The sequence below is a fragment of the Podarcis melisellensis genome (assembly GCF_964234715.1).
Source record: "Podarcis melisellensis genome assembly, chromosome: 13".
NCBI lineage: Eukaryota > Metazoa > Chordata > Lepidosauria > Squamata > Lacertidae > Podarcis > Podarcis melisellensis.
In genome coordinates, this window is record NC_138545.1 from 52,563,529 (window position 1) to 52,582,281 (window position 18,753).

The 18,753-nt window shown below is 46.2% G+C and overlaps 1 protein-coding gene across 3 annotated transcripts in view; it reads left to right on the plus strand.

Moving 5' to 3' along the window:
• The window catches only part of SLC9A3 (solute carrier family 9 member A3), a gene marked incomplete at its 3' end in the record, with an annotated part of 99,691 nt that overhangs the window by 62,198 nt on the left and 18,740 nt on the right, over positions 1 to 18,753 (plus strand). For all 3 annotated transcript variants that reach the window (XM_081883951.1, XM_081883952.1, XM_081883953.1), the window contains exons 3-9: positions 963 to 1,123; positions 1,616 to 1,694; positions 4,464 to 4,641; positions 5,726 to 5,946; positions 14,650 to 14,852; positions 16,475 to 16,564; positions 18,468 to 18,538. In XM_081883951.1, the coding sequence (XP_081740077.1) occupies positions 963 to 1,123; positions 1,616 to 1,694; positions 4,464 to 4,641; positions 5,726 to 5,946; positions 14,650 to 14,852; positions 16,475 to 16,564; positions 18,468 to 18,538 (1,003 nt within the window). The remainder of the gene's footprint in view (positions 1 to 962; positions 1,124 to 1,615; positions 1,695 to 4,463; positions 4,642 to 5,725; positions 5,947 to 14,649; positions 14,853 to 16,474; positions 16,565 to 18,467; positions 18,539 to 18,753) is intronic.

The window sequence follows — 18,753 nt, forward strand, 5'->3', positions numbered from 1 at the left end:
ATGTTTGTGTTAGGGCTCAGTTTACAATAGGTGTAGTTTTGAAATCAACTATAAAGGATTGCTTTTGCTTTCTTTTGTGTGCAGTCGGGACAGTCGCTTTTTATTCTGAAATGGAAACCTTGCCCTTTAGTGCCATTGTTGACTAGGTGAATGGGCACATGCCACTATTGTTCTTCCAACCTAGCTTTAGGGAATAGTTCTCTCTCAAAACCTCAGGATTATCATCAAGAAAAAAACTCTTGTCAGTCTGAAGCAAACCTCAACCACATGCCCCCTTTGACATTTAAACACATTCAAGTGGGGGTGGGGTAGGGAAGAGAACCTTCTTTGCTAGCAGGTTAACTATTACTTGGTTTTCAGTGGTGCAGTTCAGCCACTATCACTGCAGACTGCAAACCATTGGCGAAATGGAAATGTGTTCAGTCTGCAAAATTAACATGTTCTCTGTTTAATTTTGAAAAGCTGGGTTTCACTGCTTGAATGATTCTGTGGCCAGGCTGCAAATGCAGCATGTGTTAGAGGTTGTCCTAATTGTATCTTTCCCAGCTCTAGCTATTTTGACCTTGAAACTTCATTATCTATGTGCTAAAAAGAAGATAATTGGCATGCCTGATACTAGACACTTGGAGGGGCTGGGGGTATATATCTGTTCAATGTGCTCACGAATTAGGAGTGTCATGAATTAGACGCTTAAGACAGTGGCAGGTTTATCCAGTAACTTACATCCACACAAGTCTTAATATGGGAATAGGGTCTAAAATAAACAAGCCTAACATTTCAATGGGAAATAGTTCTAACCATGATGAAACTAGTAAATCCAGGCACATGTACACGAGTCGTCCCCCCCGCAATGCACTCAAGAAGGACCAAGCACATAAGAAAGGCAATATTAAATGCAACTCAATTCCCCACCCCAGAAAAGAATGGCTCACCTTCTTATGAGGTTTGCTTTGTTGTTCTAGGTGACCTTCAAACTGGTTGGTTGGATTTCCTCTTGTTTGGTAGTCTAATAGCTGCAGTGGATCCTGTTGCCGTCTTGGCTGTATTTGAAGAAGTCCATGTCAATGAAGTCCTCTTCATCATCGTCTTTGGAGAGTCGTTGCTTAATGATGCCGTAACTGTGGTAAGATCTTTTTTTGAAGTCCAAAGTAAAAGTAAATTCCTCAGATTTAATTCTGAACTAATGGCCAATGCACTGCGGATAAATCAGGAATGCATTGAATGACTCAGGACACAGATAAATTGGTATGAAGTAGCAGTCTATAAATTTACTTAGGTAAATATCACTGCTGTTTTACTACATAGAGGAAAAAAGGTTAGCTGTTTTCATAAGCACACGCTCAAATTCTTTGCAAATAGGCTTTCTTCCATCACAATTTAATCACAAATGTAAACTAGAAGTCTATAGATGTTGTATTTGGTAGTGTACTGTTAAAGAAATGGTGAAATAAGATACAAAAAAGAAAAAACAAGAAATAGTACATAGGTAGAAAGCAAAATAGAAAACAAAGAAAGATATTGTGTACATTACAAAAAATCAGGAAATTGTTATGGGTTGACAATAAAATGCTTTCTTTGATTCCTTTATGAAATGATCAATTTATCTTCCTCTTAGGTGCTATACAATGTGTTTGAATCATTTGTTAAAATAGGAACTGACAATGTGGTTGCCACCGACTGGGTCTATGGTGTAGGTAAGTCATCTTTTAAAACTTATTACATCATTAGTAAGAATCTTGTGAAATTTTAATAATGATGCCCTGTTGCCTCAAACACTCTTCACTTTCCCTTTCATTTGCTATTCTTGAACCTCAGTGGCAAAGTTGCAGCTATGGGTTAGTTAAGAAGTATAAAGATTTTCCCCACCCCAAAACAGAACCCATATCAATGTGTTTGCTTAATTCATTTAGTATTGGTATATAAAAAAGCTTGCTTAGTTTCAAGTGACCTGTGATCTTTTGCATGCAAATGTATAGGTCCCGCTTCTCTGCCACAAAGCAGTATTGGGAGAGAAATGTTGGAAGCTGGGGGGGGGGTGAATAGAGGGGTGATTAACCTCTCCCTGCCATTCTCATTCCTCTGCAATTCCCACCCTCCTGGGGTCTTGATCCTAAATTATGTCAGATTTATACCCCATGATGGATGAGAAGCATCTGAGCAGGGAGAGTGGCAGATGCAATGGAAGGTTTTAGCACCCCCCAGCCCCCACTAGGTGCTGACATGCAGCAGGCAGGGGATCGCTGGGCATCTGCATACAGAACCGAGTGGTAATGCATGTAAATTCCAGTGTTTAGACAACTGAACATGTTTCCATCCTGCCTTTAATATTAAAATCAAATCAAACAACAGTTAGCTTTTGTGTATAATGCATTACAATTAATAAGAGTTCTGTAGAAAAGTACCCTGCATTTCCCCTACAATTTAAATTAAATTTTAATTTTTTATTGTATTTATATAACACCTTTCTTCTGAGGAGCTCAAGGTGGCATACATTCACGTGTCCCTGTGTTAGCAGGTACTCTTGAATGGTACACCTTGTGCAGTTTATTGGAATGTTAACAGCCGTATTATGTTTATGTCCTTTTAAGGGCTGTCATAAAAAAAGATAAGTGAGAAGTTTGCTTGCCATTGCCAATGGGTAAAAGGCAACGATGCAGAAGGGATGGTTCACACAGAGGCCAGCTTTGCATGTGCAGGGTTTTGAGCTGGGTTATTCTACCTATGGTTCTCTGTCTCCCAGTCTCTCTTTCTCCATGTCTTTCTTCCCTTTTAAAATCCAGCTTCCATTTTTTCTCCCTCTTCCTCTTACAAAAAAGTAAAGAAAAAGGAACTACCATCTTGCCTATATATTATTTGTGTTTGTGTGTGTGTGTGTGCTTCTACAGATTTCCGGTTTGTTTCCAGGTACAATTCAAAGCTTAGTTTTTGACACCCTGCCCCAAGCCTAAAGATCTGGGGCAAAGATATCGGAAAGGCTGCATTTACACATAAGAGTTTGCCTTTCTTTGAGACATGACTGAAGACTCTGCTCAAGCAATCTCGCCACCCCAACGTAATTGGAGGCTGTGAGGTTCCTTTCTCTGGGCGTGACACCACACCTTTGAAGTTGCCTCCTGAGAGGGGAGATTTTTTATGAATATTAAGATACCAAATGATAAACATATTTAGTTTCACAAGCTTTAAGTTAAGCTTTATATATATATTTCACATCAAGGCTTTAATTTTTTAAGTCAGCTAGCATGGATGATGGGAATTTTAGTCCAGAAACAGCTGGAGACCCAAGTTTTGGAAACCCTACTTTTTAGGGTCTTGTACGACTATTCTTAGTATCCGCTGAAAAATAGCTAATGCACTACTTGTTGTTTAACATTTATGTTCTGTTTTAAAGGCTGTTGTAAGATACTAGAAATTTTTAGTGGGGGCGGGGAACAGGAAACAAACTTTTAAAGCAAAACTATACCATTCTTCCTTTGGATAGCTTAGAGTAGTATACAGAGGGTTCTTGGTCGCCTCCCTTTAAGGTGGAATACAGGATTTGCTCAAGCAAGGAAGCCTTTGCCAACCTGGAGGTCTCCAGGTGTCCTGGATTACAACTCCATGAGCCTCAGGCAACATGGCTGTGATGGCCATTCATGGATGCCACTCTGAGCTCCATGGAGCAAGGGCATGATGTGACCTGCCCTTAGCAGAAACTCACAAAGCAACAAGCACCTCAGTCAGCTCCACGTGCACAAACCAAAAATTAGTGGTTGACAGAGGTCTTCTTACACCAGGCTTCCTCAACCTCGGCCCTCCAGATGTTTTGAGACTACAATTCCCAGCATCCCTGACCACTGGTCCTGCTAGCTAGGGACCATGGGAGTTGTAGGCCAAGAACATCTGGAAGGCTGAGGTTGAGGAAACCAATCTTACACCTTATCCCTCCCTCTCCTGGCTGTGGAGTGTGGCTTCTTAATGGGCCAAGCACCTATTTCGCTTCTGTCTGTGATGTCTTCCCTGGAATGCTCTCTGCACTGTTGGTCAGGCACTGTAGAGCAGGAGGTGCTTAATACTTCAGGTAAACCAGGCTATGGGGAAGGCACCTGTGAGCATTCGGTCTTCAGATCTGCAAAGGTACAGCAGTTAGGCTCAGGTTCAGTTCTTCAGCCCTGGTTTCGATGGCTCCCACTCCTTGTCTCTCTGAGTCTTGGCTATTGCTTGATGCTGGGGCCACAGGAATGTATGTAATGGGGAAAGTGTCTCACCAGCAGAACACCTTTTTGGGTGTTCAGGCCCCTCAATGCAGGTGAATTATTATGCCACCTGGGTATCTGTGTAACAGATCTTAGCTCCATCTCCCCAACTTCCCAGCCACCAGATAGCAAAGACTAAAAAGTCAATAAACCGAAGTGTGTATTGTTTTTAAAAATTCAAAGTGCTTTATAAAAAACCCATGTGATTTTTGTCTGGTTTTGTTCTTGCAGTGTCTTTCTTTGTGGTGAGCATTGGAGGTACTTTAGTCGGCGTTGTCTTTGCATTCCTGCTCTCGCTTATCACTCGTTTCACAAAGCACGTCAGAATAATTGAACCCGGATTCGTGTTTGTTGTCTCCTACTTGTCTTACTTGACAGCTGAGATGCTGTCACTTTCTGCCATCCTTGCGTAAGTTTCAGTTAATTAACTGATTTTTCTTTCTAATACTGCTGGAGAAAGGGGTCATTTTAAAGCGATTGTAATGCCCAGCTGAGTTCGAAAACAATTCTATCTGTATTAAAAAGACAAAACCAAAGAAACTCGTGGAAGCTTGGGGAGAATGTCCCCAAACTATTAGGCTTGGAAGCCATTCAAAGACCCTTGGGGAATTCTATGGTTTGTTGTGCTGCAGATTACAATAATCAAAATGATTAAAAATAGTTAAACCACCAGCTAAACCTTCATATAACAGTGGCACTAGCATAATGGGGATCTTACTGTTCCTTTAAGATACACGTAGGGAGAGTCGGGGCCCTTGCAATGTGGACTGTGTCAGGGCTGGAGTATGAGCAGCACTCTTGGGTGAGCCAGGAAGCAGGAGCCATGGGACAGGGCAGGAGTCGGGCTCTTAGGGCCAACCAGAAGGCCAGGTTGAGGAGCAAGCTGGAAGTTTGGACCCAAGGAGATACCAGGAGGCAAGGGTCACCTATCATCTTCCATGGTTCAGTTCCCTTTTGGGGGGGGGAGGGGGGGCATTTATTAGAATTTTAAAAGAGAGATAAAAAGATTATTCTCAAATATCGTTTTTATCCAAACTGAAACATTAATCTACCTAAAAACACAGATCCTGAGGAAAAGGAGAGAGAGAGAGAAATAAAGGATTAAAAGAGAAAAAATAAAGTTCAGAAACTAATGAACTTCTTATTCTTCATATGTCAGCTATGTATAAACATTATTCAACTCATCCACTTCAATGTAACACCCCGCAAGACTCCTTTCTATAAACCAACATTATCTTCAGTTCAGAGGTTAACTGCAAAGAGCAGCCAAACAAAGATCCAATAACACCTGACAGTTGTGGCAGTTAAACTTTTTTATTTCCATTGCCTGCCAAAGGATTTGGCTCAGGTAGGTCAGTATATCAGAGGGAAACAAAACATTTAGGCGTAGATCTGCTTTTAGATTTCAGAATAGAACAGTTTAGTCGATATGACAATGCAGAACAAGTTGCTGCAAAGATAAGTGATTAAGATGTGTGTTGAATTTCTTTCAGTATAACTTTCTGTGGTATCTGCTGTCAGAAATATGTCAAGGCAAATATTTCAGAGCAGTCTTCTACCACTGTGAAATACACCATGAAGATGTTGGCGAGTGGCGCAGAGACTATTATTTTCATGTTCCTGGGAATTTCAGCTGTTGATCCTAACATCTGGACTTGGAACACAGCCTTCATACTCTTGACACTGGTCTTCATTTCTGTCTACAGAGTAATTGGTAAGGAAACACGTTTTGCTACTAAGAGTGGTAATTAATTTCAGCTTTTGGTCTCCTGCATGTTATATCACCAGCTGGGTGGAAAAATAAATTAGAACATTTTGCAGGTTTTTATCAGGGACCTTGTTTTCATTGCTGCTTAAATTCTGCAACAAACTCTCTACAGATATGACAGTTCCAGATTTTTATGGGACTGTGCAATAGAACTGTATTGTTCTCCTCCTACAGTGAGCATCCTCCCAGCAAGAGGAGGCTGCTTGCATCTCTCCCACATTCTTAATCCCCTCTTCCTGTTGGCATTTTGATCACTAAGAGAGCTGCCAGAAAGGTGGAATCTGTACTATGTCTGCTCTAGGACTTGGCTTGGTGTGCCTTTTAAACATCTCTGGGCTCCAGGAAACTGTCCAGCCTTGTTGCTGGTGGTAGTGGTTGGCGCTGGCCATCTCCTCAGCTTAGAAGTGGTCCATCCCATTTTCCAGATGCTTCAGAAGCACCCATTCATCTCTTCCCTTGTGGAAGCACTTAAAGCAAGATGGTCCATCAAGGCTTTTTTGGGCAGCTGTAGGCAACAATTAACCCCCTGTCTTCTCAAAGCCAGGTAAGGAGGCGCTGATAAGGTCCTAGGGTCCTGTAGCCTCTTTCCCAAAGCCTAGCTAGTGCTTTCTCAACTTTGGGAAGAAAGGAGGGGTTCTAGGACCCTGCCAGAGCCTTCACGCCTTCTTCCCAATGCCTGGTGCTTTGCTTAACCAGCTTTGAGAAGGCAGCACAAGTGCTGGGGTGTGCATGTGTACCAGATTTTGACCATCTTCCCTGCCCGCCCCTGCCTCCCGCCCCCCCCCCCCGCATGACAAGGCAATGTGCAGCCCCTGGGTTCCATGCCAAAGTACCCTTGCAGCCCACGTGGTATGAAAAGTTGGACCGCCCTGACTTAGAGGATCAGACTGACAGTGAAGAAACACTGCCCTCAGTTGGGCTGATGTGAGTAACCCCTGATAGCTTATCAGAAGCAGATTTAAGATCATCTTCATCTGCAGACCCAGTATATGACTTTAATATATTAAAGTTGGCTAAATAGATGAGATCTGATATCTGAGAAATTTCCACTCATCTTTTTACTAGTGTGCTGATTAATTTTCAGCAAAAATCAGAATTACAGTTAGCACCTGAAAGTTTACCTATGGAAAACATAAAACCCAAACGATTGCGAACCCTTTCCTCCACTCCACACTAAATGTGTGGAAAGCAACATTTAAAAAACCGGCTCCCCCACTATCTCCCCTTATCCCTCTTTGCTTTCACCCATCTTTTAAAGAAGCAGGGCAATACTTAGATTGGAATGGTTGGGAACAGGTGGGCCTTTATAGATTAAAAGTTTTTTATGCAGACAGTATCCCCCTACAAAAATAACAATTCCTAGCTGCCATACAAAACCTTAAATGGTCATGGTACCACTTCAACCAGCTGTGAAGATTCCTGTTAAACCCAGACATTTCCACTCAAGCAAACAGGAAACTAACAGCAATAGAGCACATCTTTGTTAATTTCTCTCCACTCTCTAAGGGCATAGCTTTCTCAATTTATAAGGCTCTAATAACACTAGAATATGGCAATCTATTGTTCACAAAAATGCCATGGGAAATGGACCTAGATATGCAAACACCAATAGTCTAGTTTCTGCAAAAATAAGGGAAGCCTCATTAAAACTTCTGCACGGTGGCATTATACACTGGTGAGGCTGTCCCAAATATGTAAGGAATGTTATTCTAAAGCAGCAATGCGGCAGCAAGCAAAGGCTATAGTAGCCAAGTCTGCTGCTTGTGGCTGGAAAGCCAAACAGGAAGTTTGTGACTGTTGCCATGGGAACAAAGGGGCAGTCCATTCTGTACTGAGCACCGGATGTTAGCTCAGTGGGTTTGTCATATGACCTGTACAGGATGTACATGGGTGGAGTAGGAGTTTCTCTCTGTCTGTTGAAGAGAGCAGACATGTTTACTGTATGACTGCTAAAGACACAAATAAAGACATGTAGATACGTTTCTGTATGTGTCTGATTCCCCTCCCTGGGGACATGCAGGGAGCAGGGAGGAGGAGAAGCAGTTGGTGTGTTTTCCTCACAGCCTGAGGAAAATCGCCGGAATGGACCTCGAGTATGTTTTTTCCTGCCGGGAGTCACCGGAGGGAGGTCTAAAGAATTCAGCCGGTGCCTGAACAGATAGGCACATACCTCTGAGACGGGTTTGAATTCCTACAAGGAAGTCAGTCCCAATTGTTGGAGGGGATGTGCAGTCAAAGGTACATATTTCCATATGTGGTGGTGTTGAGACATCATCAAACCCTTCAAAGAAATAAGCTGAATATACAAGGAAACCATGGAAGTGTCTCCTGCACTAGCACTACTTGGGCTTAGGATCCTGCCTGCTCCTGATTATTCCAAAGATGACCTCTTAGCCCTTCTATTGACTGCTGCTCATACAGAGACAGCCAGATGTTGGAAAACAGGTGTTGGAATAACAAGAGTACAGTCAATGGCACTGGCTGAGAAACTAACATGCCAGGTGAGAGCAGCAAAGGGCAAACACAATCCATATTCCTTTTATAACATATGGGAAATGTTTATTGAATACATAAATTGTTCAGACTGTGGCATGAATCCACTCAGCACTCATGGGAAAATGTGACGTGATCTCTGAGTAATCCAATGAAACTTCAACACATGGCATCACAGAAGTCTGTAATTCTGTCAGGACAAGTTGTTTATTGTTGTAACAATTGTTTTCTCAGAATTTATCTTCTTTACCAGGGAAATAAATAAAACCACTATGTGATGGGACGATGAGCTGCTTGTGCGTAAAATGCAAGTCCCTCAGAGTTTGATCAGGTTTTCAAACCTCTGCCTGTGACGGAGCCCCTCCAGCATGGCTGCGTCAATCACTAGTAGAATCCGAAAGTGGCTGCCTTCGGAATCGTTTCCAACATAAAAGCTCTTTAACGGAAACACGTCGTCTGGCCTCTCGGCGTGACAGTTTCCGGCGAGGTGTGGGTGTCCCTATAGGAGGTCCTGAGACCTCCCCACTGTTTTCGCTGGAAGCGTCTCTGAGCCATCCCTCCGACTCACTTTCCCTTGGAGTTCTTGCTCGCCCTCTACTGGTTCCCTCTTCCGCTGCTACTCCTCTCTCAACCTCAGTGAGCCTTTGCGCCCCCGGCGCTTTAGATGGCAGTTCCCTGACATCCACCTCCCCTCCAGGGCCCCCTTCACCCCCTCCCGTCTCCTCCCCTACTGGCGGTGAGGAGGTAAAACCCCTGAAAGAACCTCCTTCGTCTTCCGACGTCGCGAACACTTCCCTCCACTTGTTGCTGTTCCTACTCTCTCGGTAATCTTCGTCATCGGAGTCCACTCCCTCTTCCAACTCCGACTCCGCGAACCCTTCCATTTCCTCTTCCTCATCGGTGGTGCCGAAATACTCCCTCCTAAACCTTGCTATCGGCTGAGGTTTCCTCGGGAACCTTTGGTGGAACGTTTCTGTTAAAACCTCGTCATTGACTTCCTCTGCATTCACCCAGGTATTTTCTGACTCCGGTTCCCCTTCCCACGCCACCAAATACTCCACCTGATTTCCCTTCCACCTGGAATCGAGGATTTCCGCTACATGGTTGCGGCGTTCCCTCTCTTCCAAGGCTGGTCCCCTGACGTACTCCCCTTCACGTCCCCCCCGTATGGTGACAGTAACGACCTGTGGAACACTGGGTGCAATTTCATGTGGTTGGGTAATCGGAGTTTGAAAGCTACCGGGTTGACCTGCTGAATGACCTCAAAGGGTCCCAATCTTCTGGGCCTCAATTTCTTACAACCCCCTTTGAACGGCAACCCTTGGGTTGACAACCACACTTGATCCCCCACCCTTATGGTTTCACCTTCCCTTCTGTTCTTGTCTGCCTGCTTCTTATATTGTGCCTTAGCCCTTTCTAAGTTGAGCTGGAGCTGATGATGGATCGCTTCCATCTCTTCTACAAAATGTTCAGCCGCTGGGACGCTCCATCTCTCCCCTCCTTCCCCTGGAAATGCCCTGGGGTGACACCCGTAATTAGCCAAAAAGGGACTCATCCCTGTGGACACATTCTCCACATTATTGTAGGCAAATTCTGCCAACGCCAACTTTTCGACCCAATCGTTCTCTCTGTCATTGACATAACACCTCAGATATTGTTGAAGAATGCCATTTGCTCTTTCCGCCTGCCCGTTGGTTTCAGGGTGCCGGGCAGTTGAAAAATTGACTTCCACGTGCAGCAAGCTCATGAGCTTCCTCCAGAACCTGGAAGTAAATTGTTTGCCGCGATCTGAGATCACCCTCAAGGGAGCCCTGTGCAACCTAAAGATGTGTTCTACAAACAACTTCGCTGTTTCTTCCGCTGTGACTGCATGTGAGCATGCTACAAAGTGGCACATCTTAGTTAACAGGTCTACTACTACCATGATGGCTGTTTTCCCCTTGGACTTTGACAGATCCGTCATAAAATCTATTGATATCGCTTCCCAAGGCCGTTCTGGTGTGGGTAATGGTTCTAATAACCCTGCCGGCGCCCTTCTTTCCCCTTTGGCTCGCTGACATTGGTCACACCCTCTTACATACTCCCTTACATCTTCCCTCACCTTAGGCCACCAAAATTCCCTGGTAACCAACCACATGGTCTTGTGTTGTCCAAAATGTCCCGCCGTGGGGCTATCATGCAACTGCTTGAGTACTCTTCCCCTCAATTCACCTTCGGGTATATACAGTGCCCCTTTGTAATACAATGCCCCATTTCTTTCCTCAAAACCTCCGGGGCTCTCGCCCTCCCCCCTGAGACCTCTGAGCTTATCCTGGGCATATTCATCATTTTCCGTTTCCTCTACCAGTTCTCGTTGCCCCACCAGCGCCGCCCCACACACCCAGCGGTCCTCAGGGATGACATGTCTCTCTTCGATCACCCCCTCCCCTTCCCAATACTCTGGTTTGCGTGAGAGCGCGTCCGCCCTGACGTTTTCTGGGCCTGGCACATAACAAATTTCAAAGTTGAATTTGGAGAATTCCTGTGCCCATCTCACTTGTCGTTGGTTGAGCACTCGAGCTGTTCTCCAATACTCTAAATTCTTGTGGTCGGTGCACACTTGCACCTTGTGTTGTGCCCCAATTAATAAATGTCTCCACCTCCGGAATGCTTCGTGAATGGCAAGTAGTTCCCTGTCATACACCGTGTAATTCCTCTCGGATTTATTCAGCTTCCGCGATAAGAAGGCACACGGTCTCCACTCCGACGCACTCCTCCCCGGTTGAAGAAGGACCGCCCCTACCGCCCGGTCGGATGCATCGGTTTCCACTCTCATGGGTTTTCGTAAATCCACATGCAGAAGTTGTTCTTCCGAGGCGAAAGCCCTTTTCAGTTCTTCAAAGGCTCGAGCCGCCTCTACCGTCCAAACAAATTTCTTCTTGCTGCTGAGGCAGTCGGTGATGGGCGCCGTCAAGTGGGCAAAGTTCTTGATGAACTTCCGATAAAAGTTCCCAAACCCCAAGAATCTTTGCACGTCCTTCTTGGTCTTCGGTGTCTTCCATTCCAGTACCGCTTGGACCTTCCCTGGATCCATGGCCAATCCCTTGTCTGACAAGCGGTACCCCAGGAATTCCACCTCCTTGGTATGAAACTGGCACTTCTCCAGTTTCACCCACAGCTGGTTGGCTTGCAGCCTGCCCAACACTTCTCGAACGTCCCTCACATGCTGTTCCTCATCTTCCGAATACACCAACACGTCGTCTAAAAAGGCCACACAATTCTTGTAGAGCAAAGGTCCCAGAACGTGGTTTATAAAAGCTTGAAAACACGCGGAGCCCCCTTGTAGACCGAAGGGCATAACGAGGTATTCAAAGGCTCCCAAAGGGGTAAACATGGTGGTCTTCCATTCATCTCCCTTCCTTATGCGTATCAGATTGTACGCCCCCCGCAGGTCCAGCTTTGTAAAAATCTTTCCCTTCCTTACTCTGGTCAAAATGTCATCAATTCGGGGCATAGGGAAAGCCAGGGGCTCCGACACTGCATTGAGGGCCCTAAAGTCACACACCAGTCTCGGTTTGTCCGTGTTCTTTTTGTCCACAAAAAACACTGGGCTGCCCCCCACCGCTCGGGACTCTCTGATGAAACCTCGCTTCAGGTTTTTGTCAATGAACTCCCTCAGCTCCTGCATCTCCCTGTCTGACATGGCGTACAGCTTGCCCACTGGGAGTTGGGCCCCAGGGAGTAGGTTGATTTGACAGTCAAAGGGTCTATGCGGTGGCAGTTTGTCTGCTTCCCTTTCGCTGAATACGTTGCTCAGATCTGCGTATTGCGGGGGCACCTTCCCTTTGTCCATTACTTCCATCCCGGCTAGGGTGACTCTGTCTCCTCCCGAAACCTTCCCCTCCTTGCAGTGTTCTAGGCAATGCGCTGACCCAAAGGAGACCACCCTCTGATGCCAGCCCACTAGCGGATCGTGTAGCGCCAGCCAGCTCATCCCCAAAATGATGGGCGCTCCTCCCAGGATGGCCACATTAAACGCTATCTGTTCGGTGTGCCTTGCCACCCTCATTATCATCGGGACAGTCTGTTGGCTAACTTCTCCCCCCAACAGCTCTCTGCCGTCAATCGTAGTCACCTGCAAGGGGTTACTTAAAGGGATGGTCTGTATCTGGTGCTCAGCTGCAAACTCCTTACTCATGAAATTACAGGAGCTGCCTGAATCCAAAAGCGCCTTGATCTTTAGTGGGTGTCCGTTTGGCAGTTCTAGTAACACCTCTATCACTAAAGCGGGTCTGGGAGGTTCCGGCATGGGCACTTTCACTGCTCTTTGGCCTGGCTGCTGTGCCCCGACGGTGGCAGCCAGGCGTTGGCTTTTACTTGCTCCTTGCCTTCCTCTTCCTTTCCCCCAACAGCTCCTGCCATCCCTTGCCATTCCTTTCTTTGTGGGCAGACTCTGGCAAAGTGCCCTGGCTGTTGGCAGAGATAACATCTCTTGGCGCTCCTTCCCTCCTTCTTCCGCCCTTCACTGGGATTTGAAACTGCGCGCGCCCGCGCTGTTCCAACTTCCATCGGCTCTGCCGGCGGGAAAGGTGGCTCTGGAATGTCTGGAATGCGGAACTCCCTCCAACGGTCTCCTTTCCCTTCCCGCTTTTCCAAAGCCCTCGCCTCCTGGCGCGCTCCTATGCACAGCGCAGATTTGGTTAACTGATCCATAGACTCCGCCCTGGGCCCCCGGGAAAGCTCATCTTTGACGGTTGAAGAAAGCCCCTCTTCGAAAAGCATTTGGATGGGCTCCGCCGATAGGTCCCACCCCAATTTATGAATCAGCATAGTAAACTCAGTCCAGTACTCACGGACAGATCTGCTTCCTTGCTGGCAAGCCATTAACTGCCTTCGCACCACCCCCTGCTCAATATCGCTGGAAAACATCAGGTCCATGGCACGAAAAAACTTCCTCGTGTCCTTTAGGATCTCATTATTCGCTGCCATCAGGGGTCTAACCCAATCCTTCGCCCCGGATTCGAGATGGCCAATCACAAAAGCCACTCGCGATTCCTCGTCGGGGAAGTCATCAAACTGCAAGTTTAGAGCGTATTGCATCTCTGTTCTAAAGGCATGATAGTTCCTGGGATCCCCCCCGAATTTCTGCACCAATCCTGGCACCTTTCTGGCGAGCGGGGTGGTTTTCTCCTTTCCCTTTTCTGCATCCTGAGCCCTCCTCTCCTCAAGCCTCGCCGTTTGCAGCGCCAACTGGATCTCCAACGCCCTGTACCTTTCTTCCAGGCTTGGACCCCCTCCAGCTGCTCCTGCTCCTCCGGTTCCGGCTGGGTTGCTCATGATGCTTCTCCCTGCACAAGCTGGCTTTCGGTGACTTTCGGATTGCTGTGATGGGACGATGAGCTGCTTGTGCGTAAAATGCAAGTCCCTCAGAGTTTGATCAGGTTTTCAAACCTCTGCCTGTGACGGAGCCCCTCCAGCATGGCTGCGTCAATCACTAGTAGAATCCGAAAGTGGCTGCCTTCGGAATCGTTTCCAACATAAAAGCTCTTTAACGGAAACACGTCGTCTGGCCTCTCGGCGTGACAGTTTCCGGCGAGGTGTGGGTGTCCCTATAGGAGGTCCTGAGACCTCCCCACTGTTTTCGCTGGAAGCGTCTCTGAGCCATCCCTCCGACTCACTTTCCCTTGGAGTTCTTGCTCGCCCTCTACTGGTTCCCTCTTCCGCTGCTACTCCTCTCTCAACCTCAGTGAGCCTTTGCGCCCCTGGCGCTTTAGATGGCAGTTCCCTGACACACTATTAATAAACCAAGCCCTATGGAAAGCAGTTAAAACCTTTTCAAGCAATTGTTTTGTTTCAAACAAATCCAGCAAGAGAGTTCTGTATGTGCAACTGCTGTGAATGCTTATTGCAGTGCTCACCATGGAACATAATGGGCTGTCCAGTGCAGATGAGACTGCGCATGTAACAAAACACGAGGAAAGCTGGATCACGGCAGTGTCTGTTGCATTCATTATTTGCCAGATTGTTACTGCCATGGGCAAAATTGCCATTTCTAAGAAAGAAATGTATTTTGGCTGCAGCTTTGTGTTGTGATGCTTCAGTGGTCATGCCATTCTTAATTCCTAAATGAATATTGTTATGCAGGCTTTTGCTACTCTGAAACATTTGCTTTAACAGGTGTAATTCTGCAGACTTGGGTTCTAAACCACTACCGAATGGTCCAGCTGGGAATAATAGATCAAGTGGTCATGTCGTACGGTGGACTCCGTGGTGCTGTTGCCTTTGCTTTGGTAGTAACCCTGAACAGTAAAGATGTCGCAGAAAGAAACCTGTTTGTCAGCACAACAATCATTGTTGTGTTTTTTACTGTCATATTCCAGGTAATTTTAATTGTTCAGCCTTTCTGTTGCTTTTATGGGTGAAGTGCCAGGTTAGGCGTTCTTCTTGAACCCAGTATGGGAGGGATGTTTTGGCTCACGCATACTTGTCATGTCCTCTTCCCTTCCGGTAAAAAGCAGCGTCTGACCATCTGAATGCAGCGTTCAGTGGTAAGCTGTTTGTCGTGGAATGAAATGAAATCTAGGCAAGGCGGTCCATGCAGCGGGTTAGTAGGTGGAGTGGGGAGAGACTGCTAGGAAGTAAAGTCTGTGAGGGCCCAATGAAGTATCAAAAGCAGATCTCAAATTCCTTCCAGTAGCACCTTAAAGACCAACTAAGTTAGTTCTTGGTATGAGCTTTCCTGTGCATGCACACTTCTTCAGAATTGCATGCACACGAAAGCTCATACCAAGAACTAACTTAGTTGGTCTTTAAGGTGCTACTGGAAGGAATTTTTTTTGTTTTGACTATGGCAGACCAACAGGGCTGCCTATCTGTAAACAGATCTCAAATGTTGGCTTTATATTATGTCAGTGAGCGGGGAGTATAAAAAACTGTGCTCTGTACTAAAAACTTAAAACCTCTATGTCAGACCCCCATCTATTAGTAGATCTTGAGTTAATATTTCACGAGAGAGACTACAGCAATGTTATTTGCTATTTGTAAATCCTTATCACTTTCTTTAAATGAGGGGAATTTAGAGGCAGGGATGCCATTTCTGCGCACAAGGCACACACAATATAAGTTTATGAAATTTGTTATTTAGTTTGCATATACATTGATCATTAAAGTGTTTTTATTTTAGACCAGTGTGGCCTTCATTTAAAGACATGCGTTCCAATAGATGCAGGACAAGACTGTGACAGGTCATGGACTAGTGATTAACAGGCAGCTACAAGTAGTTTAGAAGCTGGTGGAGTGTGGTGGGAGACATTGCCCAAAGTTCTCTAAGGGTTACAGGTTACAGCAGTGGCGTAGTGTGGGGGTGCAGGGGGGGCCGGCCACACCGGGCGCAACATCTGGGGGGCGCTCGCACTCGCAGCTCTCTGCCCCTACCTGGCTCACTCAGGGTTTGGGGGCGCAATTACTTGCCTTGCCCCGGGTGCTGACAACCCACACTACGCCACTGGGTTACAGGGTTGTTGTTTTATTTCACCTGAACAGCATAACTCAGTGGTTGTATCTGATGCTCCTCTACTCATGACTGAGATGTGGAAATTGCATGAGGGATGTGGTGACATATGCCATGCCAGTCGGGAAGGAACCCACTCAGGTCTCCCATTCCAAACATTTTCAGAGTGGCATAGAACATGTTCATTTAGAAGGACCAGTCCCCCCCCCTAGCCCAAGCAGCTTATTTCAGAATAAAGGACCTAACAGGTGAGCAGAGATGCTTGCGCATTATGTGATTGCACAAGCGCACCCTCTTGACTTGTTACAACTCACTGTGTCAGATCCACCCACTCTCAGATCTCAGTCTGCTCATCCGTGGCATGTGGTGAAAACATTTGGTGATATTTCTTTCATCTTTGAGATTTTTAGTATCTATAATACATGCACAGTCTTCTACTGTATTGTTGCTTTTAATTAAGGTGAGAGTAATTTGTCAGTTTTCCCTCCGCAGGGTTTGACAATCAAGCCTTTGGTGCAGTGGTTGAAAGTGAAAAAAAGTGAGCAGCGAGAGCCCAAGCTGAACGAGAAGCTCCATGGCAGGGTAAGCAGGTCTCATACTCAGAACAAATAGAGGTCAGTGAGGTCAAAAGGCCCTGCCACTTCCTAATAATACCTCAGTAATGATACCACCCTGGTAAATTCTAGTCCTTGCTTGTTTGGGTAGCAAGCCTGTGCTCCCAGTTCTCTCTCACTGTAGCTGTGATCAGTAGGAGTTGGTGGCATCTGCGCACTGGTGTTGGGATAGCCTGCAGGGGGCTGGACAGCCAACTCTTCTGTTGTTGTTGACATCTATGTTGAGAGACAATGAAGTGCGCCTCCAGGGTGAAGTCAAACCGCTAGAGATCACAGCGCCTGCTGTGGCTGTAGAGACCGGGAGCTCATAACTGTTGCCTCCCATGTTGTTCCTGCTGTGTTAGTAGCACCAAAGTGATCTCCCCAGGGCACAAGCCTGGGCGGTGTGTATGGAGGTCTTGGGCTGCCCAGACAACAAGACCCTTCCCCTCGGCCTCACTGATGTGGTCCAAAGGAAAGCCGAGCAATACGTTTGGCCACCAGAAAGAGGCACCTTTCTACCGCCTTAGGGACTCTGGATTTGTGTCAGGTGCATTCCTTAGCTTTTCCTTCTCCCGAAGATGTCCCACAAGGCAGTGGGTAAACTTCCAACGCTACAATTCTGTGATTCGAGGTATCTTCATATACAGATGAAACCCATTTTAGCTACACAAGTGGGACTTGTATGTAGCAGTGCAGGGTGTTCCTGTTCAGACTTTCAGGCAGCCATGGATACTCCCTTCTGCCCGCCTCCTGCAAACAATCACTCAGCATTCCATGTTTCATCCACTTCTGTTTTTGGACTTCTGTAAACCATACTGATTGTGCACCGATTGTGCCATTTTGGTTACATAAGGATAGGCCTTCCAGATGTTTTGGGACTACAACTCCCATCACTCCTAGCTAACAGGACCAGTGGTCAGGGATGATGGGAGCTGTAGACCCAAAACATATGGAGGGTCGAGTTTGCCTGGAATAGGCACCCAGAAAATGAGATCACTGTTAGTATAGAAGTGAGAGGGCCTTTTCAATTGTGGCTCCTCATCTGTGGAAGGTCTGCCAGATGCCATCATTGGCATCTTTTTGGCAGCAGGTAAGGATTTACCTTCCCCTCTGCCCACAGGCTTTTGATAGACTGAACTTATTACGTTTGTATTTTCTGTGCTGCCAAAGCTTCCTGTGGTTGTTATGGTGGCGGGATGTGTGTGTTTGTGTGTACGTACATGCATCTTCCTATATACATAAAAATGTAAAGCTGTCATTGCACAGGCCCCCACTGAGAATTTGTAGTACTTCATCACATTCCTGGCTTTGCATAAAGGGGGAAGGGAGCAAAAGCGAAGGCAAGTTTTTAAATGGTGCATTTAAACAACAGAAGAAGTTTGAATTAAGGAAACAGAGGAAAAACTTGTGATTTTAAACAGTGGCAGAGGTGTGAATTGCGCCTGGCCAGCTGAGCCCTCCCTGCACTGATCGCTTTGAAGCAGCCAACAGGCACCTTCCACCAAGGTCTTTGAGGTTCGCCACTTTGGCTCCTGCTGCAAATAACTTGCATGTTGGGGAGGCGGGGGCTGCTGGACCCTTCAGGGTGGGATACACGAGGGCCTGGCTTTGCTGAGAGTAGCCTGGCACAGCCTATAGGGGGCAGTGCTCAAGTCCTGTGATCAGCATTCCTACTGACAGCATGTGGAAGGGGCAGATTTAGGGTCCCAGGCTCTGGGACAGAGGTCAGAATCTGGTCTTTTGCACTACTGATACCAAGAATGACTCTCACAGTGGTACTTTATCTTTGGTGTGTATATGTTGACCAAACCCGGCCTCTGTCTGCATCTAAATGGTTATATGTTAGTCTGCAATTACCCAACCACCTTTTGTGGTCTTTGTTTTCACAGGCCTTTGACCACATTCTTTCGGCTATTGAAGATATATCTGGTCAAATAGGACATAATTACCTGAGAGACAAGTAAGTGGAGTCAGGCACCTTTGTCTTACGAGAATGGAACAGTTTGACAAATGGAAAAGGTGGACTAAAATAGCACGATAGGATAGCCTGACATCTGGTCATCTGCTAATCAAACTAATATTTGGCGATACAGGTCAATGCTGAGAAACGGCACATGGGAAAACCCTTTCTCGTAAGCTTTGGAATTCCTGGAATTCTTCCCACTCTTTTGACAT